General features: G+C 45.0%; 1 protein-coding gene across 3 annotated transcripts in view; it reads left to right on the forward strand.

The window, feature by feature from the left end:
* Nucleotides 1-21,993, forward strand: part of PLTP (phospholipid transfer protein) — a 215,076-nt gene extending 193,083 nt beyond the window's left edge. For all 3 annotated transcript variants that reach the window (XM_085619372.1, XM_085619374.1, XM_085619373.1), the window contains exons 15-16: nt 9,059-9,135; nt 20,399-21,993. In XM_085619372.1, coding sequence (XP_085475498.1) covers nt 9,059-9,135; nt 20,399-20,512 — 191 coding nt within the window. In that variant the 3' untranslated portion in view covers nt 20,513-21,993. The remainder of the gene's footprint in view (nt 1-9,058; nt 9,136-20,398) is intronic.
* The last annotated feature ends 4,007 nt before the right edge of the window (nt 21,994-26,000 follow it).

Consider the following 26,000-nt stretch of genomic DNA (forward strand, 5'->3'; position numbering starts at 1 on the left):
AAAGTGTGACGTGCAAGTTTTTTTGAGTTTTTGTATTAATGTAGTGAACACATTCAAGTTTGTAAACTAGTATGCTTTGGTGAATTGATGGTAGTTACTCATTGGGCTAGCTCCGATATCTACCAGGGTTTGCATGTTTCCTACTTAAAACATTGACTTTGCGGGTTTGGAGCTGATGCAGTAAATTCTTTACACACTGCTGCTACCCCGTGGTCATCGAATATATGGTTGTAAAGTGTTTTGCAACTACCTTGTGGCCATGAGTTGCGAGTGTCTGTACCATAATCTGATGCATGAATCCTCTTCGGTTCGACTTCACTTTCAGATGTCTTTTCTGAGTTGTTTACATTTTTATTCAATAGTGTGCTAGCTGATCTGGGTTTGGCTATCCAAAAAGACCCGTGGCTGGAGGTAAGGAAGCCTGCATGCATAGCCACATATTAGTTTGCCCACCATCTCAAAGATGTATTTGTGCCTGTACGGGCACCACAAACCACCACACTCAATAGATCGATTCTTACTTTATTAAAAGTCCTTAGAAAACCTACATACAAATTACCAAAGTGCTCGTTGTGAGAAAGTGGCTCTGTATATACTGTTCCTTAATAGGTACAGGGTGTACAGAGTCCACAGTCCCCAAGGGTTTGACAGAGGCTAAAGTTAGATATAACCTTACTCTCTAAAGTGGTAGCTTGGTCGAGCAGGAAGGCAGTATCAGAGGACAGTGTAAAGCATTTGTTGTACACACTCAGTCAGCAAATGGTCTCACACACTCAATAACTGAACTCTAGGCCAATGGTTTATATATAAAAAATATATGCTTGTTTTATTTTAGAACCAACAATTGGAATTAAAATATACTTTCTCAGAATGAGATGCTTTATATAAATACTTTTGCAAGATGTAATTGACTTTTGTAAACAGTTACAAGTGGTTGCAATAGGCAACACTATTTTAAACACAATAATACATTGAGTTCAATGGAAGTTTCATGTTATTTGCCACAGATTACTTTTAGGATTACTTTTGGAATTCCAGGACTGGATCCTAGATTCAGTCCGGGGTCAGTACTCAGAACCAAGTGATGAAAGTCGACTTAATTACTGTAATGATTTTTAAACAATATTTAGCTATTTTAAAAGTTGACAGAAAATATTTCAAAGAAAACAGTCAATGATTCCCTATGGAAGAAAATTCAGGTTACAGGTACAGTATGTTCTCGTTACTTTTGTATTCCAATACTGGGTGCCTAGACTCAGTACTGGGACCTTTATCCAAAACGGGTAAGTAATTACGTTTTCAGATATTATACGATTTTTGAAGAATATTTAAAGATTGCAGAAATCAACACTTAGAAGAAATTTCACAGAAAAACAGTCAATGGTTTCCTATGGAAGAAAATTGAGTTAAGGGTAAGTACAGTTGTAAGTATTTTTCAGAGTCAGTGCTGGGCACCCAAGATCCAGCACTGGGAGCTCATCTAAGAGCAGGTGAGTAATTTCGTTTTCGTTACTCGGCTGATTTTTGGTGATTTTTTTAAGATTTGAAAAGTCCACACTTAGAAGAAATTTCAGGAAAAACCAGTCAATGTTACCCTATGAGGAAAATAGAGTTTGTGGTTTAAGGGTAAGTACTCGACTGGCAGAGTTGAGGTTCTGGGCATAGACTCAGGGGTGCCCCAGGGTCAGGTAGGTACAGTTGGTTCACCCTCAGCGGCTCTAGGGCGACCGGGTGCAGAGAGAGTTAGGCCCAATGTTATCCTATGAGGGATAGGGGGGCCTTGGTTGGTGGCTGCTGACTGGCAAGCCACGCGGCTGTGGGAGCTGGGCTCCTGGTCACTTACTCAGGGCAAGTGGGGAAGTAGGTAGGTGTAGAGTTTTCACTGCCAGGGCCACTCGGGCGGCTGGGTGCAGAGTGCTTTTGAGCCTTCGGGCGCTCAATTGATTTCAATGGAAAATCTCCGGTTTAGAAAAAAGACTGCAAGCTCGGGGACGAGGAGTCTTCAGGTGCCATCACCACTTCGAGAGGTAAGTTGGGTAGTTGGAGGATAGGTAGGTACCCCGGGATTGGGCACAGGGGGCCGTGGGGCACCGCGTGCAGAGGTGCCTTTTGGTGTCGGGAAATCTTACCCTCAGTTTATCGCGGTTGGGGGGGCACCTTGTTCTGAGGCTGCAGGCTTCTTCAGGAGTGTCGAGGGAGGTCCTTGGGTGCCGGACTCAGGGTCACAGTCGCCGTGGGGTCGTCCTCAGGGTCTTTGTTCACTCCGGCACTGGCCAGGCTTGGCTGGTGCAGAGTGTGCTGGGTTCGCGGTTCCGGGCTGCTGCCAGGGATTAGAGATAGGTTTTGAGTAGAGCCTCTACTCATGGGAGTCCCAGGGGCTTAGAGCCAAGAGGTAGCCAGGTGCTCCGGGGTTTCTGAGGTTGCTGGCCACAAGAGATGCCGGGTTGGAGCAGGAGCAGGTTCAAGGGTCGACAGGCCGGTAGGGCTGGTGCCAAAGCAGTTGGTGTCTTCCTCTTTTTAGCAGCTGCAGGGCAGGTCTTCTTTCTTCTAGCTCTTCTTTGTAGTTTGGAATCTGGAATCTGGGGAAGGAAGGTTCAGGGCGCCCCTAAATACTAGATTTAGGGGCGTTACAGGTAGGTAAAGGGCAGGGGCCAATGGGTCCCTGTCCTGGGGTGGGTACACCCCCTATCCTGCCTCTCTCCTGTGGGAGGGGGGAAGGAGCCTAGTCCTGATTGGGCAGGGCTTCTCATCTTCAAGAAGGCGAGAGCCCGGAGAGGTGCTTCACCTCGCCTCCCCCACCTGAGGGGTGGGGTTGGCAGGTTAGCACATCCCCTTTCCTTATTTGGGGTTTCCGGTCAAGCTTCCCGCCAGAGTGGGGGGTTGCAGTGGCCTGGGGAAGCTCACAGAGGCGGCATACCTTTGAAGCTTCTCCCTGCCCATTCTGGGGGAGGAGATTTAGCACCTCGCCCAGGATGTGCATTGTTGCAGACCCAGGAGAGCAGGGGCTCTCCTACCCAGGGGTCCAGCAACATGTCTGCTGTGTGGCAGCCTAGGCAGCCTCAGAACAGACGTGGATTGTAGGTTTAGATATCAGGGGGGCTCTCTAAGATGCCGTCTGTGGTGTTTTGTACATTAAATCACACACTGGCATCAGTGTGGATTTAATGTGCTGAGCAGTTTGATACCAAACTTCTCAGTCTTCAGTGCTGCCATTATGGTGCTGTGGAGTTCGTGTTTGACAAGCTCCCAGCACCATATACTCTTAGCTGGCAGCACTGCACTTACAGGACCCAGGAATGGACCTGGGTACTGTAGGGGCACAGGGCTCCTGCCTCTGTGCCCACACCACTGGCATAGGGCACCCAGCTAGAGGGGTGGCTGATGTATGCCAGGGCAGTGTAGGTTGTGGGCATGGCACACAGGGATGTGTGCCATGTGGACTCTCTGTTTTGTCTTGTATCCAGACACTCAGCCTGCAAGAGCAGTGTGTGTGTGTAAGGGTACAGGGCCTCTAAGGGTGGCACAATGAGTGCTGCAGCCCTTAGAGGCCTTCCCTGGTCACAAGGCCCTGGATACCTAGGGTACCATTTACCAGGGGCTGACATGTGGCCAGGGTTTGCCAATTTGGGTTTTGGCTGTTAGGCAGTTTTTTAGGGAAGGAACACAGGCCCTGGGCACCTGATTGGCACAACAAGGAAAAGTGCATCAGCTATTAGGCAAAAAAGGGGGGGGGGTTACTGCAACAGAAACCCACTTTCTTACACTCGTGTCTTCGGGATTTTTGAGGCCACGCTGGACTTGCTTTTTGCTGAGATGGTGCCCAAGAACTGAAAAGGTGAAAGCCCTCAATGGAACATTGTCAGCATCTCACCAACAGCTGCGTAACTTGGTATCGTGGCCGTAATACCAGCTGGGAAAATGCCCTCCTTCCACCTATATTTAAACAGTAAATCGTAGCCATAATTGGGGTGTGGTGGACCCCTCAGCCCAGGAGCCACTGCACCATTGACAGACACAATCCTGGATACATCAATGGACTTGAACGGTTTGGAAGCAACATTAGACAGGTTAAAGCAAGTTCTGAAAGCCTGGTTTGCAAACTGAGCCCTTTCTTGTGCATCTTCTGTCAGGTAAACATATGGAGAAACTCCGGGTGGCCCTTGATTTTATCTACAAGCCCCTCAGCAAACAAGGCATGCAGTTTTGTACACCTATCATGAAAATGCTGAGGTCTTAATAACAATATCTGTAATCCTACCGATAATAATAATCTGTTTTATTTAGCGCTTCATACCACACTTTTGCTTTTTGTTTCAAAGCACTGGGACAACTATTAATGTTACTATTAGTCAATTTAATTGTATATTGCTACAGTTCCTTGAAATCCCCATCAGCAAGGCTTAACAGGCGATAAAAATGGTTTCATATTTTCTGCACAGCGCTAAGTGGATGCACCTGGCCACCAGATTTTCTAATATATCACGCACCGCAGGACATCAATGATATTTGCCTGCATTGCACAATGGGGGAGGACAGAGATATATCTTCTAAGATTGGCCTGCCTGCTGCTGCTCTCATTTCATCTACTGGCAGACACAAACAGACTCCCCTGTGTGCAAAGCACGGCCTCGCACCATTGTGCAGAGGAGAGCATACACTTCCAGTGCACATTCCAGTGCCTGTACCAGCTCAGAAGGATGCCATGCACTGAATGTGTGCGGAGCACTGCAGCACACATGCACTTCATCTTAGTTTTTGAGAAAGAAACACATTTTCCCTTGTTAACGCCTGCTTCATGGAAGCATTACTTTTTTATACAAAGTTCACTCGGTCTATCTTATTAAAAATTGGGCTTTGTATTAAAATGAAGGCTCCCAGTTTTCTGTTTTTACTGATTTTTACAGATAAATACTTACAGACAACAATGTGTTTCCGATCTGTATCTATTTTTAAAAGTGGAAAAATGCAGCAAATTGTGCTTCTTGTGAATGACTCTCTATACCATGGGTACTCGCGGACATTTCCCCGGGGGTCTCAAAATACTGTCTGTGGCCACACGAGGACCGCACCAATGCCAGCAGGGCAGGGTCGGGTGTTCAAAGGGAGACGCAAAGCAGATGCATAATAAAAATAAGTTGTCTAAAAAACATTCTTTGCTTCTTTACCTTTAGTTTAGTTAACCTGCAAGTAAAGTATACAGGTTTCACAGCTTCCTGAATGTTCCTGCTCTGTAAAGTGAACAACATCCCAGTGCGGCTGTTCACCAGGGGGCCTCAATTAAAGGACAGGAGGGCCGCATGCGGCCCCCGGGCTGTACTTTGAGTATCCCTGCTCTATACTGTCCTTCATGAATTCCAGGCCAATGGCTGAGCAGATAGACAGCATGGGGAGTTAAAAAAATACTGGATGAGATTAACTTAAATACAGGTATATGCTAACATATATTTGTATATTATGCTAATATTTACCTGTGGGTGTAGTGTTTTGTTATTTTTGGTTGCCTAATTTTCTAAAACATGACAGGCATAAAAGTATAAATACATGTTTATTAGTTAAATAAGTGTGAAAATGTACCATTTTGCGACTCCCTTTGTTTTCAAAACACAAAATAAGTATGGATAAATACCAATAAGATGGCCAAAAAATAAATATGGATAAATACAGACTGAAATCTCTAAAAAATAAATACCAAAAAACCGGGAGCCATAATTAAAATCAATGAGTATTTGCACTCATCTGCCGCAGTAACGCCTCCTTGATGCAGTACAGTGCGTAGCAGTGCAAAGGAGCTCATGCAATGAGACAGGCATCTGTCCAGCTCAACACACCTGGATAGCAAATACCCACATAAGACAAAAACGATTTTTCATCCCTTTGCATCGCTTTGTGCAGGTGCAAAGCTCTAGTAAATCTGGGCTTGGGTCTTACATGGAGGAACAAGCGAAGTGTACAAGGTTAACTTCCTGCAGCAAATCATATCAAAGTTATGTTAATGTAATCAGTAATCTGCTTTCTTTTTGTGGTGACAGTATGCGCCTCATCAGGAGGGTTCGGTGACAGTTGTGTTCTCAATCAGGATTACCAGGTCCGTTTAACCATCTAGGGACATATTACATAAGGTGCTCCAGGGGCGAAACGGGCATTTGCGCCCGCCCCCGTGGCACTTTGGTACTATAGAAGGGGGCACGGATGCTTGTGGGTTCCCCTTCCATAATTCCGATAGCGCTGGCACACTTGAAGTGCCAGTGCCATCAACAGAGTGTGTTCCCTCATTTGCATAGGGGCGTGCCCTATGCAAACGTGGGATTTCCTTTGACTCTGCACCCACGCCATATTACAGACACAGGTGCAGAATCAAAGAAGCCCTCAGGAGGCGCACTGAAAGTGCGCCATTTAAAAGTTGGCTCACTGTCAGTGCTCCCCCTGAAAGCAGCCCTCTGCAGGGGGTAAAGGGGGTTCCATGAACCCCCCCCAGACGCAGTCACTGACTGCACCCACCTGCAAGGGGATCTCTAATCCCCTTTGAAAGTGCAGGGGGGTGCCGCCTGCATTGTTAAAACATGGAGCAGCTGCTTCACCATAATGGGGCGCATTGACATTGTTAGCGCCCGGCGCACCTTTTCAGAGATGTGCTGGGCGCAAACAATGCCAATACAAAATACAGCCCCAGGGGTCCAATTTTGTTCACCCTGACACTTTCCCAGCTGAAAACTGGTGAAAGGCATGGGATAAAGTCTGCGGGGAAATGCCAAGGGACAAGCAAGAAAAGTTGATGAAGTACAATGTTATCAGGAGTATTTTCTACTCAGTTCCGGATTATCAAATAGGCAAAGTAGGCACCATCCTACGGGCCCCACACCTTTTAGGGGCCCCACGACAACAAATGAAAATAATATTTATTTGATCTTGAAAGAAAATTGCAATCAAGCTTTCTTAAAAATTGTTTCCTAAAGATAGAAAAAAAAGTAAATCAACTCAATGAAATGAAAACTTTACATTAATGACGCTCTAGAGAAAATACTGTATTAATGTAATGTACCCATTATCACCCCAGAGTACATAAAACAGAGACATCAGATTCACATAACAGTTTGTCTCTTAAAAGCTCATCTTCTGGCAGCTGGAAGTCTGTAAACTAATCCGGTGCATTCGGTATTAGGAGATAACTTGCAAGAGAGGTCCCAACATTTTTACTGCCTAGGGGCCTCCACAGGGTTTAATCCAGTACTGTTCCATCCCCTACACCCCGAAATTATTGAGGCCTCCAGAATCGGAAACTGTGGATGATAGGGTGGTGGGGGTACCACAGGTCACATTCTTGAACACACATAAATGGACCCTAACTTGCTTCTTTGCCATGCCTCATCTCCCATTTAGGTTTTGCTCCCCTCATATTGAAACTGATCTAACACAGCCTCACTGCTGCCTTTGACAGGTTAACCAGACTCCTCTCTGCTCCAGCCTGGCTTTGCTTGGGATCTTTGAGTCTGCACTATGCTGGTTTCTACCTTCCAGCTGTACTTACTCTACACCTAGAGCTGGTTACCCTTCCCTCGGTCTTTCTGACCAATATGCCTGCCATCACACAAAAGAACATAAAGTGTATCTTGTCAAAGATTCTTCAAACAAGGGTTTTTATCCGCTCTCTTTGTTGAGAAGCTAGAGCAGCTAAGCTTTTCAATGAAGAGTGCAGAATAGAGACCACGTATTGGAAGAATCTTGACGAGATTTAGTTCATGTTCTTTTGTGGGTTTGCAAGGACTTAGAAAAATATTTTAGGTTTGGCCTCAACCTGGGGGGGGGGGGGGTATAGGTGTGGCTGCTCCTACCCTTGTTTGAGAACATCTTGTAAGCCACTTTGGTGTGTTTAGGGAGATGGTTTGCGCTGACATTGCTCTAGCCACCTGCATTACTTTCCAATATGGCTGCCATGTTCTGCTTTGTCAGGATATGGTCTCAACAGATATGCATCAGGCCTTTATAACCCAAGAGGCCAGACCATGATGTTATGTGCTAGTGTGCACACACGTAGAATGGAGCATTGCAGCCGCTCCTTCAAGAAATTGTTGTTTAGTGAAAGATGAAAACAATTGCGGACAACGGCAAACACGGTAACCGCACTTTCCTGCTGTGTTCCCTTTGTAATTGTGTCAACAGTCTGTCCAAACGAGTGTGCACATGCAAATCCAGCACCTGCCGTCGTTGGGTGCCAACTGCTAGGCAGAGGAATAACAGACCCAAAGTTGGAGTGGTGCACTACTCCGAAGCAATAGTTGTATATCAAGAAGTCATGCAGTCTTGTTGTATTGTATCAGTAAATCCTTTATTTTCATAAATATCCAACAGTAAAAGATACCAGCCAACGCGTTTCGTTCATATGAAATGAACTTCTTCACTTCTTCAGGGCATTGAGTGATGTATGATAGTGGGGGGGGGGGGGGGGGGGGAGGGAGATGGTCCTTAGTTCCCCCAGCTATTCTCATATGCAATGCACGAACATGGTCCAGTATGTTCAACACGTAGCAAAGAAGAATACGAGGTGCACAAATTAATGTGACTGTGTGGGCCTCCTTGATAAGGGCCAGCACTCAGTAAGTCTGAAATGCAGGATGCTGCTGTCGGATCCGTTACAATACAACAAGACTAAATGACTTATTGATATACAACTATTGCTTCGGAGTAGTGCACCACTCCAACTTTGGGTTTGTTTAGTGAAAGATGTTGCAGAAGTAAGGTGCATTCGATACTTTCCCATGGGTTGAATGAATCTTTGAAACATTATTTCAAGTGATGTGTGTCTTGTGAATGGTTGCAAGACTATGCCAAACGAACAGACGCAAATGACTCGGAGTGCAGTCTTTTGGGATTTTCCTGTGATGTGTAAAGAAAGCTGCTGTGCCCCATACCAGTGCTGCTCAACAATTGGCTTTTGGGTTTTGATATAGAGTCCAGGCCCCACAGCCATGGAATAAACAGTCTTTGTGTGAATGCCTGGCTAGGGTGATATCTAAGAGGATCCTTGCTATGTACTAATTCTCCTTTTTATTTTGCTCTGCAGAAAGGACGAAGAGAGGCGTGCAGATCCCACTGCCCGAGGGGATGGACTTCACCAAGGAGACAGTCACCAACCATGTGGTAAGAATAATAGACACCTCACGGTGCAGGTTACTGAGTCCTGACATTCTAACACTTGTCCCATACAACACATGTATTTCATTATTTAACAGTTTTACACAGCGCTTCTGCACCAAAGGGTATTGGCCGCTCTACAAAAATAACCAATCACATGCATTAGTATGCCTTATATTTCGATATATCATGCATGGAGTGTCCCTCCTACACAGCATGTGTAACAGTGTTTAATCCTCAGTATGCAGTAACAGTACACCTTGGAGTATAGCACGCAAAGTCATTATAATACTCCATTGTGCCACTTGCACGATAGCAAGACAGCCGGTCAACCACAGTGCATAATCCAATAGTGTTGCCATCAATATACCCAGGCATTGAGACATAACAGAGGCCTGTGGATTTCACATCTTCACTACCCTACACCGCAAGACTTAAACCCAAACCTCATGCATTCACAACCTACCTTAGTGACTGAAATTGGTTAGTAATAAGACAGAACAACATTATGGGATTCAAAATGGCTGTAGCCAAACTTCTTAAATTGTGCACAGCAAATAAAAAGGTTTATTTCCACCTGTTACTCAAATTACATTAGGATGATACATTTCTTAAAAGATATGCCCGGTTTCAAACAACATTTATTTCAGGAGATTTAACCATAAAGGCATTTAATATCTTCGAATTTAGGCAGAGATGCTGAAATAGTTTTCTCTATTAGGAAAGGATCCCCTATCCAAAGCCCAGGTCATTGGCTCTCCTGTTATGATATGTACAGTTTAAAAATTGGTGAATTAAATACTAACTGTGCTCGTCAAGTTCAAAGGACAGGTCTATATACCTTTCGAGAGCACACAGCGCTCACCGAATTGGAGATCATTCACTGAGCCAAATGTCTGATGCGAAGGGTCTCCTACTGTTTCCAGCAGATTTAGGGGGCATAGGGGCTGTGCATGACTGGATGGCCAGCATGGCTCTCAGAGTTCATGTGCAGTGGGAGGCAAGGTGGCTGGGAGAATTAAAGGTCCAGTGGCCATGCCCGGCATGCAGTATCTATTCATAGCAATGCACAGCAGAGACCTACTTAGGCCAAGGGCTAAAGAACCTCATTAAAAATCTAAAACCTGAAGTAAAAACTAAAAAAAAATCTATGTGAAAGGAGGGTTATGGTTCTTTTCTCAAAAGTATGTTTGTTATTTATTAATCAAACCCTACAGAGTCCCTTAAAACCTCAATCCCAATGGAGGTTATATTTACTATGGAAAACCTAAAGAGCTTTGGCATACACCAGTTATTGTGTCAGTTACTGTTGAGGCTCAACATTTGTAAAGTGTCTTCCCACAGCATTCACTCGTTCAGGCATCTCATTGCCTTTCTACACTTCTAGTTGTGCCCAGTAATACATTCCTTGTGAATAGGTCCAGGGAGGACCTGGCCTGGCAGTTCAGGCAGGACTGTTCCCATGAGAAGGGTCATGACTGATTTGCATATGGCTGGGTCCAAACTGGGCGGCACACTAAGCAAAAGAACGATGGATTAAACACAGATCTCTTTTGACTGGGGATGAGTGGTTGAAAAGTTTCTGCACTCTGTCCATCATCTTGTGTTTGCTATGTGCGCCCTAAGTGGCCAAGGGCATGCCCGGACGTAGGTCCCTTTCTCGCTGTGCCACTGGATTAGAGCTAGCCTGGCTGATGAGAGGTGACACCCCAAAACTGGTCCTAGGGTGCCTGTTTTTTGGTTTTTGGTCCAGGGAGGACCTGGCTGGGCATGTAAGTTAGAGAGGTGCCCCAGGGCGTGCAACACGGTTTGTGCCACCCTGGAGGTCCCCCAAGAAAAAAGTGTTTGCCACTGTGGACTAGTAGCACAGTCCTACACTGCCAGCCTGACTTTGCCATTGAAGGCAAGGGCAAAGCCACCCTTTCCCCTGTACATGTGTGTAAGTCACCCCCCTGGCAGACCTACTTATCCCTTAAGGCAGGGTGCAACATATGGCGCAGGCAGGGCACGTACCTTACATGACGTAACAGTAAAACCCGCAAAACAACCGTTTTTACTGTGAAAAGATTTAGTCGCCCAATTGGCATGTACAGGGTTATGCACTGACCCCTCAGCTATGCCATCTCCTGAACAGTGCGACCAAAGTAGGTACTCCAAGGTATCAAACACCTCGTTACATTAAGCCCAACTTGTATCTCACGTCAAAATTATTGTACCTTGTTGTTGTGCACAACTTTAGCAAAGCTGCCACTTTGTTGCCTTTAAAACTCCTGTGCCTTCTTGGGCACACATGGAGCCTGCTGAATGAGACAGCTTTCTGCCCTCGTGGAGACACGTGCCAATGACTCTCAGGAAAGAGAACAATGAAGGATTGCAGGCAAGGAAGGTGTGAGCTCTCTCCTGCAGGAAGCCACTTAGGTGTTAACCCCAAAAGGAAGGCTTTGGAGGGGAAGCCGCCTTTGAAGAGAAGTTGGGCTGCACCATTTTTGAGGAAGACAGGCTGGCACGGGTAGCAGAGAAGCAAAACCAGTTGCCAAACCCTGAGGTAGCCACACCCCAGGGGTGGGCTAGGGAGGTATGAGCACCAAAAAAGAGGTATTTCCATCTTTGGAGTGGGCAGAAAGGTGCATCCTGAGATAGCCAGGTGCCACACTCCACAGGAAGTGGTTATCAGATGGGAGAGAACCTAATAGCCCATCGACTTGCAACCGCATCCTGTCCTGAGGGCACTTCCCGAGCATAAGAGGGGTACCCCTAACACCCATATATCGACCTGACTTAGAAGAAGGACCAAAGAAGGACTGCCCTGCTTCGCAGAGGGACCAGCAAAGAGAGGCTGCACTGACGAGGACTGTACCTGGTGACTAGTGAAGAGAAGGACTGTGTCTGCCATGTCCTGCTCAGGGAGAATTTATCCCCAGAGCCCAGTTAAGCCAAGAGAACTCCAAGATCCAGCTGACTGACTTTCTGTTTGCAGCACAGGGACACACAAGCTGAAGAAGCCTGCTGGGTGAAGTTGGTAGCCCAAAGTCTTCAACCCCCTACCACCGCCGCCTGGAGACAGGGAGGCACTTACATCACTAAGTGGGGCACGTTTTAAAAAAGTGAATACGTCCTAATAAAAACGCATTTGTATAATTGTTTATTTTTCTTGATCTCGCCAACTTGGTCTTTAGAGTGTGACTACAGGGGTGCCTCAATTCCTCCCTTCCCATGGGACATCCCTACCCGTAATCCGGGGTAAGCTTGTGAGCTGGTCTCACAACTGGTTTTATTCATGAGCACCAAGTTTGCAGTGACACATGTGTTCACAATCACATGCATTTCAATGTACTATTTGCTTGTTTACCGTCTGATTCTCTCCTTTCCAGTGTGAGTTCAAATCTTTTTCTTATACTGTGATATACCTTTATCTTTACAGGTTTCTGAAATTTCATAGAAGAGTTTGACAAAGGTCAACCTACCTAAGTGGATTCCTCTTAGTCTCTTTGAGACTAGATAGGAGCCTATTCTTTCACGTCCTGATAATTGCCATGGGCTCTCCTGGCCACAAAGGCAGAAACATGTTGGCAACACTGATGGGGAGGGGGCATTAATCCCCCAAGTACCCTCTGTTAGTGTTAATATTGAGCAAATTCTGCGCAATAAAAGATTTCATGTAGTATTTGCATTGATTTTTAACATCACTTATTCACTTTCTTAGCACGGGCACCCACTTAGTTGTAGAAGTGCCTCCCTGTCTCCAGGTGTAGGCCCCCTCTTTATCAAATGCGGTTTTTAAAGAGCGAGGACTGCCGATACTGAAGCATGACACCTGGTGGTGTGTGAGGACAGTCCTTACATTTTTTTGAGATGCCCAACAGCACATAGGTAATTGGCATGGTCTGCCTCTACCTTCTTTAAGAATCAGACATCTTGCCAGGGTAGCTTCTTGTTGTGGGATACATGTTACTTGGAGGCCAGCTTACCCTGACTGCCCAGTAGCCTCTTGTTGTTCCCTCCCCTTTTGAATATTAGGATAGTGTGCGTATATATACCTGTAGTAAGACCCCCATCAACCGTGTCGCATCCACAGTAATCCTTAGAGCATCTTTAGCATATTTCATCTCTTGCATCAGGACCGCTCTATAGGAATCCATTGCAACGCAAATAAAGTGCCTGGAACTGCTGAAAGAAGACTGCTTTGCCTGTAACTATTCCTGAGGACCTGGCTGGCCCCCTGCTCACAAGGCTTTTTATGTACTCCTGTTGATTCATGGACTTAGTAGCTATTGAGGAGAGGTGGAGGTGCGGCTTAACTGCTTGCCGAGTTGGGTGAGGCAGTGAGTAGTCAATTTGTTATTGGCAACAGTATGGAGAAATGGTGAGATTGATGGTCTGTTCGAGGCATATGAGCTGCAGATCACACACTTAGGATAGTAGATCGCCATCTGGTGTTGGGCTCGGATGCTTGCAGGTTGTTGTTGTCTTCGGAAGAAGTCTTTGGTCACAAGATAAGTGACTCCTCCCTTGGACTACAGTGCGCATGGGCATCAACTCCATCCTTAGATTGTTTTTTTCCGCCATTTGGTTCGGATGCAACTTTTCCGCTCCGGTTGGAAATCTCAATTCCAAGCTTTTCAAAGCGAAAAACTTCCACAAAACCATCGAAGCACCTTCACTCGACATCATCGGCTCGATTCCGGACGTCGGTGCGGGCCGCTGGGCCTATCCACGCCGTGAGGCCTACGGCTCATGGAAAGGACGCTATTCAAAAAATGCCCCCAGTGTGGAGCAAAATTTCCGCACAGTGACCACCACAAAGTCTGCAACCTGTGCCTATCACAGGAACACGACGAGTCCAGCTGTCCAGCCTGCGCAGCATTTCGATCCAAAAAGACCATTCGAGATCGAAGGGCTCAACGCCACATCATGGCACAGAGACCAGCTTCGGAACCAGAAAACATCTTTGATGAGGGTCCCGATGTCCCGGAAGAAGATTCCGAGGATCTACAAATCATCTCCGAAGCAGACCACTCAGATGACCCCATTACTCCTGAGTACTACTGCCCCTGTCCCAACCCCTCCAAAACCAAAGGCATTGGTCTCAAGACTTCGCCTGCTGGCCTCAGTCGAGGCCGAAAACATCCTTCAGAAGCCCCGCCTCCGGGCTCGGCTCTGAAGAAACATAAGCCTTCCGGTAGCTCGGGCCCGAGCAAGCCGCATGTCATTGTTCCACCGGCACCTTCGGCACCGAAGACAAAAGACCTCTCGGCACCGAAATCTGCTCCGATGCCTTCGGCACCGAAAACTTCGAGGCCCATAGATAAACCGGCACCGAAAGTTCCCAAGCTGAAAGATACAAGTTCGGCTCCGAAACCATCATCGGCACTGAAACCACCGGCTAAGGACTCTCACACACCTCCTAAAGCCAAAACCTCCACCGATCAACCAAAACCTCGATCGGAACCGAGAAAAAATAAATAAATAATAAAATAAATCGGCGCCAAAAACTGTTCCCGAGGAACAAGAACTTTTCCATCCAGATCCCATTGATCCAAGACAGAAAAAGATCTATATTAATCCAAAGACTGGACATGTCACCGCAGTGCCATGTAAAAAAAACGGAAACTGGACACACCACCTGCCCCAGTTCCTATAAACAAGAAGGACTCTGCAACATCGCCTATTCCTCCTTCCTCTCCCATACTACCTTCTACCCCACCCCCTCTGCCTACACCACCCTTACCTCTACCCTCTCCATCACATACACCACCTCCACAGGATGATGATGATGACCTAGGGGAAGGGGGTGATCCTAATGATCCATTCACGGATCCAGATACCTCACCACTGGATGATTGGGCATTCCCTCTACCAGACATGCCTGACCCTCCACCATATCCCTCCAAACCATCACCTCCAGATGACCACCTGGGGTTTGGCCAATTATTAAATAGAGCAGCACTTTACCATGGCGTCACCATGCACTCCGACGCACCTGAGGAAGACTTCCTATTAGATACTTTTGACCAGTCTCAAAAGTCTGTACAAATTTTACCTATGATTAAAGGAGTCATAAAACACGCCCCAGAGGTATTTAAAGACCCCGTCCGTGCCAGGGTTCTTAACCCAAGAATAGAAAAGAAATATAGGCCTGCCCCTGAAGATCCTTGTTACATCAAAGAACAGCTCCCTTTGGATTCTTTGGTTGATTCCAACGCTAGGAAACGCGCCAACTCCCAAACCACAGGAGATACACCACCCCCAACAAAGAATCCAAACTGTTAGAAGCCTCTGGCAAACGAGTAGCAGCACAAGCCGCTAACCATTGGCGTATTGCCAACACCCAAGCCCTACTAGCACGCTATGACAGGGCTCACAATGACCAGTTGGAGAATCTGTTACAACATCTGCCAGACCAATATAAAACCCAGGCAAATGACCTTATCCAGGAGGGAAAACGTATTTCAAATGCGTCAATTAAATGTGCGCTTGATGCCGCAGAAACCGCCTCTAGAGCAATAAACACAAGTGTGCTCCTTAGACGACATGCCTGGCTACGCATTTCAGGCTTTAAGCCAGAGGTACAAACTACCATACTTAGTCAACCATTCAACCAAGAACAGCTATTTGGGCCAGCAGTAGACACTGCCCTTGAAAAGATTAAAAAAGACTGCTAAGTCCATGGGAGCATTACAGTCTCCACAACCACGTGGCTCCTTTCGACGCTCCTTCTACAGAGGAGCCCTCCAAGAATATGGGAGCGGACACCTCCTCTACGTTCAAACCCACTACACAAACATCCCCCAGTAGAGGATATTTTAGAGGAGGATATAGAGGAAACAACAACAAGGGACGAGGTCGAGGCAATACCAACACTCGCACCTCCCCTGCCACAAAACAGTGACTTTCCTCCACTCCTCCCAGACCATTCCACTCCAGTCGGGGGAAGACTCAAACAGTTCCTACCTTTCTGGAACTCCATCACAACAGACAAGTGGGTAAGACTAATTATCCAGTATGGTTACTGCCTGGAACTCACAACTACCCCCCCACATATACCACCCAAACAGCGTTCCATGTCACCAGACCATCTTACGCTCCTCAAACAAGAGGTTCTCTCATTGCTTCAAAAACACGCAATAGAGCCAGTTCCCTTACAACATCAGGGTACAGGGGTATACTCACTATACTTCCTAATCCCCAAAAAGGACGGGACTCTAAGACCAATACTCGACCTCAGACCCCTAAATCTGTATATAAACTCAGATCATTTCCATATGATCACTCTTCAACAAATGCTCCCACTACTACAACAAGGAGATTTCATTGCCACACTAGATCTCAAGGATGCCTACTTCCACATTCCCATACATCCTGCTCACAGGAAGTACCTAAGGTTTGTGGTGGACGGACAACACTACCAGTTTACAGTCCTTCCATTCTGAGTAACAACTGCTCCCAGAGTATTCACCAAATGTCTAGCAGTAGTAGCAGCACATCTCAGAAGACAACAAATTCATGTCTTCCCGTATCTAGACGACTGGCTAATAAAAGCCAAGTCATTCAACAAATGTGTTCTACACACTCACCAAACTATCCAAATCTTACACAACTTGGGATTCACAATAAACTATCCCAAATCTCATCTCCAACCCTCTCACATACATCAGTATCTAGGAGCCACCATAAACACCTCCAAAGCCCTAGCATATCCCAGCCCAGCCAGGATAGCCAATATACAAGCTCTTATCGCAAAACTTCAAACCCAACACTGTCTTCCAGCAAGAGTGTTCATGCAACTCATAGGCATGATGGTGTCATGCATCTTCATTGTGCCTTATGCAAGACTTCAAATGCGTCCCTTCCAAGAATGTCTAGCACGTCAGTGGAACCAAAGAGCCCATCTCCTCGGACACACCACTCAGGGCAAATGGACCACTCAACAGAAAGTGCTCCATATCAATTACCTAGAACTGCTAGCAATGTTCCTAGCACTAAAATCATTCCAACTACATCTCCAGAACAAAACTGTCCTCATCCGGACGGACAACATGACAGCCATGTATGACATACAAAAACAAGAAGGCACACATTCTCTCCAGCTATCCCAGCTCGCACAGAACATTTGGAGATGGGCCATTCCCCAGAACATATACCTACTTGCAGAACACCTTCCAGGGGTTCACAATCAAATTGCCGATCTGTTAAGTCGACAAACTCAACAGATCCACGAATGGGAATTACATCCACAAGTCCTACTGCCCTTTTTCCAACAATGGGGCCAACCAGACATAGATCTGTTCACCACACACGAAAACGCAAAATGCCCAACCTTCACCGCCAGGTTTCCCCACCCGGAGTCAAAGGGCAATGCGATATGGATGAACTGGTCAGGCAGATTTGCGTACGCTTTTCCGCCTCTCCCACTCATTCCATTAGTGGTACGCAAGCTCAGGCAACAGTCTCTCAAACTGATCCTAGTAGCTCCCACATGGGCACGCCAGCCGTGGTTCCCAACACTACTGGAACTCTCGCTAGTTCCACACCAAAAACTGCACCTCTCCCCGTCCTTATTAACCCAGAACCATGGAGAAATCAGACACCCAGATCCAGGTCAACTGAATCTAGCGATCTGGCTCCTGAAGTCCTAGAGTTCGGTTACCTAAATCTGCCACCAGACTGCATGAATATTATAAAGGAGGCCAGAAGACCTACCACTAGAGCCTGCTATGCTGCAAAATGGAAGAGATTTGCCATTTACTGCACTAACAATCATATAATCCCGTTGGATGCATCCATCCAAGACATCATTTGCTACTTACTGCACTTGCAAAGATGTAATTTGGCATACTCATCCATACGTCTCTACCTAGCAGCATTAGCAGCCTACTTACAAAATCGACAACACTTGTCACTATTTAGAGTACCCGCGATCAAAGCCTTCATGGAAGGACTTAAAAGGATTATTCCTCCCAGATTACCACCCTCTCCAGTGTGGAATCTAAACATTGTTCTTACAAGGCTCATGGGACCCCCATTTGAACCTCTGCATAAATGCGATCTACAGTTCCTCACATGGAAAGTGGCTTTCCTTATCGCTATCACATCCCTCAGAAGGGTAAGTGAAACCCCGGCTTTAACCATACAAGAACCATTCTTACAATTACACCGCAACAAAGTGGTTCTTAGAACAAATCCGAAATTCCTTCCAAAAGTCATATCTCCGTTCCATCTTAACCAATCAGTAGAGTTACCAGTGTTCTTCCCAAATCCAGACTCGGTAGCTGAAAGAGCTCTTCATACCTTAGACGTTAAAAGAGCCCTTCTTTACTACATTGACAGAACCAAATCATTCCGCAAAACAAAACAATTGTTTGTTGCTTTCTCTCCACCACATAAAGGCAACCCCATTTCCAAATCTGGGATAGCTAGGTGGATAGTTAAATGTATCCAAATATGCTACCACAATGCTAAACGCACACTAACAGTTCCCCCTAAAGCGCATTCCACACGCAAAATAGGGGCTTCCATGGCATTCTTAGGAAACATTCCCATAGAAGATATTTGTAAGGCAGCCACATGGTCTACAACACACACCTTCACTAAACACTATTGTGTTGACGTGCAAGCAAAGCAACAAGCTTCTATGGGTCAGGCTGTCCTTAAAACTTTATTTCAAACTGCTGCAACCGATACAGGTGACCACCGCTAGGGGAGACACTGCTATATAGTCTATCCTAAGTGTGTGATCTGCAGCTCATATGCCTCGAACGGAATCTGCTACTAACCAGTATGCATCTGTTCTTGGCATGTAGAGCTGCAGAGCCACACACGCCCACCCACCTCCCCGGGACATAACTCCATCATTTCCCATCATGGCGAAAAACAATCTAAGGATGGAGTTTATGCCCATGCGCACTGTAGTCCAAGGGAGGAGTCACCTATCTCGTGACCAAAGACTTCTTCCGAAGACAACAACAACCTGCAAGCATCCAAGCCCAACACCAGATGGCGATCTACTATCCTAAGTGTGTGGCTCTGCAGCTCTACATGCCAAGAACAGATGCATACTGGTAAGTAGCATATTCCTTCCTGTTGTTGCAGGAAAGGCAAAGAGAAGGTGCATGGGGGAGCTTGTTCCAAAGTCTTGGTGTGTCGGTGGAAAAGGCTTGTTTATGCATTTTACAGATAATGTTGCGTTTAAAGTCACAATTACTACCTAACCACCCACAGTTCTTCCTACATAAGGAACTAGAACTAACCTATGTGGAGGATCGGGTGAAACTTTCACCAATCTTATTATGGTTGTCCATCTGGTCCAATGAACATGCATCACTTAACAGAAAAAATAATTAAGGATTGTCTTGTTTGTGACAAAGCCACAAAAGTCCATTGTTTCATTATATTAAACCAACAGTGTATAACCTTGCCGGGCCAGATCTCTTCAATAGGCTCCAGTTTATAACACAGAGTGAAATTCCATGGGTTAAAGCCAAGTTTATTTCTTTAGTCTTTTTCCGCGGGAGAGGGAAATGAAAAAAAAGCCATTTATTTGGGCTTATCTTATTACCCTATGATCAATGGATATGGGCCGTATATAGACATTGTTACCAACCCTTGCAAGAGCGCGCTCCTTACTAGATTTTGCGTGGGTAATATCCGCTGTCACCCTAGTTTTCCCCTTATACACATCAAACCTACTGACATAATTATTTGGCCTTGCGACGAAAAGTCGCCACTAACACTTGTGCAACTTTATATTTTTTGGTTCTTTTTATAAACGATTTACATATCAGTTTTTAGTACCAGCTCTTCGAAACAATGGATAGTTTAAATGTATTTATTTTTAGAATACCAAGCTCCCCCTTAATTTGTAATGCCGTAAGTGGTGTTTTTTCTAATTCAGCCACCCGATACGGAAAATCCATGTCGTTTTAAACTTTATAGGCCTGTATGTTTTTCAGATTTATTTTCTTTTTTATAAGTTGGATGTCATTGGTTTTTAATTGTTCTTTCGATTATTTTCAATAATCAAAGAATATATTGAATGAGGTCACAACTAAAGACAATGGTGGGTATCAAAGCTTCTCCATTTTTGCTTTTAATGCCTTTCAACTGTCAAACTTCTCATAATGTTTTATTGAATACACATTACTTTCACGTGTAATTCAAGGAAAAGTAAAACGGCTACCACATCTGAAAAATATGCTCACATTATACAAATTTTGTTGAATTGTATTATATCTGCATATGTATTTGTTGACAAATATGTCCTTTTCTACAGGGTTTCATATGCGTAGGTGGGGATCTGCACTTCTCCAAAGGCCTTCGGGAAGTGATTGAAAAATACCGTCCAGCCCCCAGTGCTGAGCCTACCGTCAACACCCCATCTAACTAAGAATCCAGTGTCCTGGCGCCCTTAGGGTCTCTGCGGCCAGAACTTCCTTCGATTCGCTGGTGCCTCGCATCCACGGTGTCTCTCTCTGTCAATAACTTTCTATTAAAACATTTAGAAGAAAGCTGCTTTACAGCGCACCACCTCATCAGGACATCCTCAGATCCAGAGTGTGCAACTGTTAGAGGGCAGCTAGAGACGAGGGAGAGCGTTTGTTCTAAAGAAAGAGTGAAATCACACAGATTGTGATTTTATCTCCACTGTCAGGCTGCTTGTACGGATCTCAGCTGGTATCAGGGTACCATCGCTCCACTTTCGCAGGCCGATGGTGACGATCACGGGACAGATGAATCCCTGTGTATGAGCTTCTAGATAAATCTGATTTAATATAAATTTAGTGGAGACACAACGAGTAGCAACCATTCCTTTATAAGCAAGCCAACCAGGTGCGCGTCGTAGAAATAGAAATGTTTGGCTTGTCAGCATGAGTAAGAGCTGGATCATAAGACAGCCGTCCCAAACCACAGGCAGTCTGCATGCCCACCCCTGTATCCAGTGTCAGAGGAATCATGAATATTTTAGACTAGACCGCCATGCAGTCTGCTTGTCAGTGTGCAGGGCCAGCATGCAGTGGATGTGGCCACTGTGCAGAGACTGACCTTCCATGCGGAGTCCTTGCTTCTATGCAGACTCTGGGCCACCTCCATGAAGTGTATGGAGCGTCTGAACGTTCATGCAGTGTATGTATGCCATGCACCGTTTGGGTCCATACAGTTTGTTTGCCTCGGAGTAGAATTGTGTCTTAAGTAGGACATGAGGGAGTCAGTGCAGCATCTGTAAGTCCATATAGTATACAAGAATGTGTGACGTTACAATGCGATGATTTACATTGTGGTATGTTACATCGCAGTTATTACAACGCAAGTCGTTACAACGACTTGCGCTGGAGGGCGCTGGACTTAGGAATAGTATGATTTACTATTCCAACTCCAGCCTAGGTAACAGTAGGGAAGGTGTTGGAATAGTAAATCATACTATTCCTTAGTGTATAGCGCCATCCAGCACAAGTCGTTGTAACGACTTGTGTTGCAATGACCGCGATGTAAATGTATCGCGGTGTAAAGGTCGTTCGCCAGTGTACAAGGCTCAATTTAAGTACAACATACAGGGCTTCAATGCAGATTGTAGGGCAATGTTCAATGGCTGGGACTCTGTACAATGCTTGGGTCTTTCTGCGGTCCCACATGTGGAGTATGGTCTTCCATGTAGTTAATGGGTCTCTGTATTTCGTGTGGGCCTCTGTTAATGCTTCTGTGCACTAAATGGACTTTAGTCCAAAATAATGGTCTGTCTTTATGTAAAGTTATCTGTACAGGATACGAAGATGGTTTCAAGAAAATAGCTCTATGAAGAATGACTAAGGCTGTCTAATATGTTTAATTCATGTCATCTGCACACTATTATAATAAACTAAAGAGATCTTCTTTTCCTCATTTCTTATTCTTGTGATCCAAAGTAACTCCACTGACTGAACGCCACTGGTTTCTACTGGCTACCCCTTTCACTGAAGAAAGCAGTCTGAGGAAAGCCAAACTGTTCTTATAAAGACGAATAACCTCACTATATCCTCTATAGCTTCACCTACCCAATACAGATTACTAGCAGAGAAGGGCACTTGTGTAATTCCATTAAGGGTAGGCCACTTTCCCCCACCCCACTTACTGTGAAATGCTTTTACCAACTTTGGGGCAGATTTACAAGGCCCTTGCACCACTTTTGTGTCACTTTCCCCATGTTAAAAATTACGCAAAAAAAAAAAATTATAATTAAAAAAATAAAAATAAAAAAATAAAAAATAATAAAAATTACGCAAAAGTGGCGCAAGGGCCTTGTAAATTTGCCCCTGTGTTTTCATCCATCCTAACTTTTTCCCCAGAATTCCCTACACTCAGGATTCATCTCCTCGAGCTGTATGTTGACAACCTGCTTACAGTAGGAACAAGTTCAAGATTCATGTACTCTGTATTCTCTTTCATGTAATAGTTTGGATATGAAAGGTAGACAGTATGATGTCTGCCCGTTGCCCAAAATGCTCTAATAATTGATGGCCTCCTCAGGTCATTTTTACGCCAACAGTTTCAGAAGCTTACATGGTGTCAGGACCAACAATAGGCTCAAGTGTACGTCCAAAGCTCTTCTGAAAATGATGGGCTCATCTGGATCCTTAAGCACAACTCCATATGAGACCACTCCAAAGGGTTTCAGTAACAAAAGCTCATAAGTCATGTGGATTATAAGGATCTTGTGGTTAAATCACAGGCGTTGCAGAGTAACCTAAGGCGGAAGACACCAAAGTATTTTCTAGCAGACAGAGAGCTTTCACACACCCAGATCTTCCTGATAGAGCGGACTGGGACCAAAAATGGTTTTCTTTCCTAGTATAAAGCGGTTTAATTTCTAGTTTACCGTCACTTACAGGGTTAGGCCCCATTTCTGCGCTGGAACTTTTTCTCCTCTGGTGATAGATCTTTGAATATCGTATTATGAGTCAAAGAGCGAATCAAGAATCATAAACTTAAATTGCATTAATAGTTTAAGTTCAGTCAATGATGAGTGTTTAGATACATTTTAAAACCTTTATCCTCATTCAAAGATTAGTAAAGTTATTTTGGTCATTTTTGTTTCGATTAGTCGACAAATCAAATAAGTGTAGAGAAATCTCATCAAAAAGAATGGATAGATATAAAAAAAAAAAAAAAAAAATCAAGTAATACATTAATCTACATTAAACAAACGACAAATTCTCTCTACTAAAGAGAGGGATTAGAATTTAGATTGCAGAACCCATGAAGAGTTTGGATTTAAAAGGAAAAGATATCAGAGGAGTGCAAAGCGAAGCTTAAAGCAGCAGAAGTTCCCATAAAGGGTAGTTCATGAAACACAGCCGAGTCTCACTAATCCAAAATAATCAGCATACAGTTGCAGTAGCAATCTGCCAAATTAAATGCCAATAGCAGGGAAATAGGAAAACAGCAGCAGCAGTAGCTGCAACTGTCAAGAGTCTGGCAAGGGGAAGAAGAGGGAAAAAAAGCATTGAACCATCTACATAGGAACACACGCTAATATAAAAGACAGGAATATATATTGCAGACATTGTATCGGGCTCCTTAAGCCCCAGACCAATTAGGTGGCATGTCTTGTCATCAAGCAGGATCAGCTTCTCTGTTCACACGGAAAATACATGTGACATGTAAAGTTATCACAAATTTCGCTTTTGCGCAGTTAGGTACTGGAAACAGAAGCCGTAGTCCCCATAGGCATTTGAGCACAGGTTGACCTTCTACATCACATTTTGTTTCACTGCGACAATAGTGAATTATACTAAGAGACAAAATCACTGTTCGGTACTGCATTCCATTTAATATGAACAAGAATTATTGTGTATAATGCACAACTATCTTAATCAAGCATTTATGTGAGAACATGAGAAAATAGGAAGTTCTTGACACTTAAAAAATATGTTGCTTATAAAGTAATACATCTATTAAACGAGAACATTCTGCAGTTATGATGAACATATCTAAGCAGGTCATTTGAAGGTCAAGCTTCTAATTTACATTGTGCACATTTCATCGATATAAGGTTTGCTTTTAATTAAAGAAACTTGCTTCATACCTTTTCTATGGCTTACACGGATAACTATGACTGCCCATTTCAAATCAGCACATTTGAAAAGCGTGTCATTTGAGCATTTGAGTTTTACATTTATCATTGCATATTCAGCTACTAAGTTAACTGATTTTCGTTTTAATTAGTGGACTCTATAACCGCAGTAACCACTATGACAGATGCTTCACACACTTTGTGGAAGGCGCACTTGATTGACCTGAGGTGAGAGGTTTGTGACTACCCCCGACCGACATATCAGAGTCCATGAGCTGCATACAGGGAGTCTACTTTTAGAGGATTTTAAGATCAACAAGCGAAAGAAAGGGGGGGGTGATATCTTTCCAGTCAAGCTCACAGCAGCGTTTTATCCGATAAAACAGGGAATCCCTGTCTTCAGATAAATGATCTGGCATTGTGCAATCAAGAACACAGGTTGATGTACAGACAGCTAGCCAGTCCTCAAGATATATTCACAAATCTGAACTGAAAACAGCAGTTCTTGAAGACATCTTCTCAGAACATGGACTCAAGCAGATAGATTACTTTATCACAACAAAACAAATACACCCATATTTAGTCAACAGGTACCCTTAATTGGGATCAAGTAGCAATGCCCTTTGGATCAGTTAATACGGGTCATTTTCTTACACCTTTCTTTCAATACCACTGAATAAAAAGGTGTTCACGAAAACTACATGGTTCCACATTCTCATTGCTCCAATATGGGTAGGGGCAGCTCCTCTGTAATGGCGGAGGAGCGTCGCCCCACTGGCTCAGAGCCAGCAGCAAAAAAAAAAAAAAAGATATTTCAGTGGCATTTTCTTTTTAAGTCGCTGGCTCAGCCAGCATGTGCAGGGAGGGGCGGGACTGAGGCATGGGAGGGGGGAGGAGGAGTGCTAGTGCACTCCCTAAGTGCTCATGTGTGTTTGGTAGGTTGTCTCAGGCCGACCAAAACTCACATGCGCACTTAGTTTTTCTCTAACCAGGCTGTATTTAACAGCCATTTTAGCCTGCTCAGGCCAATCCCGACCAGGGAGTGTGTGACTAGCCTGCGGTGTCTGGTGAGACAAGGAAGTCCCAGTACCAAGGCCCGACGTGGGAGGCGGCCTGCAGCAGGTAAATGTAACCTTTTTTTAAAAAATGTTTTCATATTCTTATGTTCCCCACCCTCCCTTGCGCTCATTCCCGCACTGCATCCCATGCTCCACCCCGTGCTTCCCCCTCCCCCGCACCTCCACTTTGTGTTTGTGGCGGCCGCCACTGAATATGGGCCAGACATCCATGCTTCTCGCACCCAATGAACATGTTGCACACATATTATATGTAACTACAGGTAGGTCCAAATTGCTGACAAAGCGCCAGGATGGTCGGCCAACTGTACAAAAGTTACTGAACTTAGTAGCATGCCTCCTGAAAACTAGGGGGCATATTCTCAAGGACCTATCGCCGAGTTATCGGCACTTTATCGCAGCCAAAGTCGCAATAAATGTATCGCCCCATTCACAAGCTGGTGCTAACAGCCGATATCACCAGTTTTCCAGCGATAGCATCCTCAAAAAACATCACCATGGACGACCCCAGCAACTATCGCTAATGAGATGCAGAGTAGGCATTCCCGAGCAAAAAGCCGCGACAACACCACTCCACAACATTCTCAACGACCAGCCAGATCGGCGATAAGATCCCAAAACAGGTGATAAGGCGTGTTAGCAGCAGGATTTTAACACCTGCTCTGACCTGGTGTAAAGTCGGACGACAAACGGCAGCAGCCAAGGGAGCACAGCCCAGAGCAACACATGAAGAACAACAGATGCCCTGGAGC

Source organism: Triturus cristatus, chromosome 7 (assembly GCF_964204655.1).
Source record: "Triturus cristatus chromosome 7, aTriCri1.1, whole genome shotgun sequence".
Taxonomy (NCBI): Eukaryota; Metazoa; Chordata; class Amphibia; order Caudata; family Salamandridae; genus Triturus; species Triturus cristatus.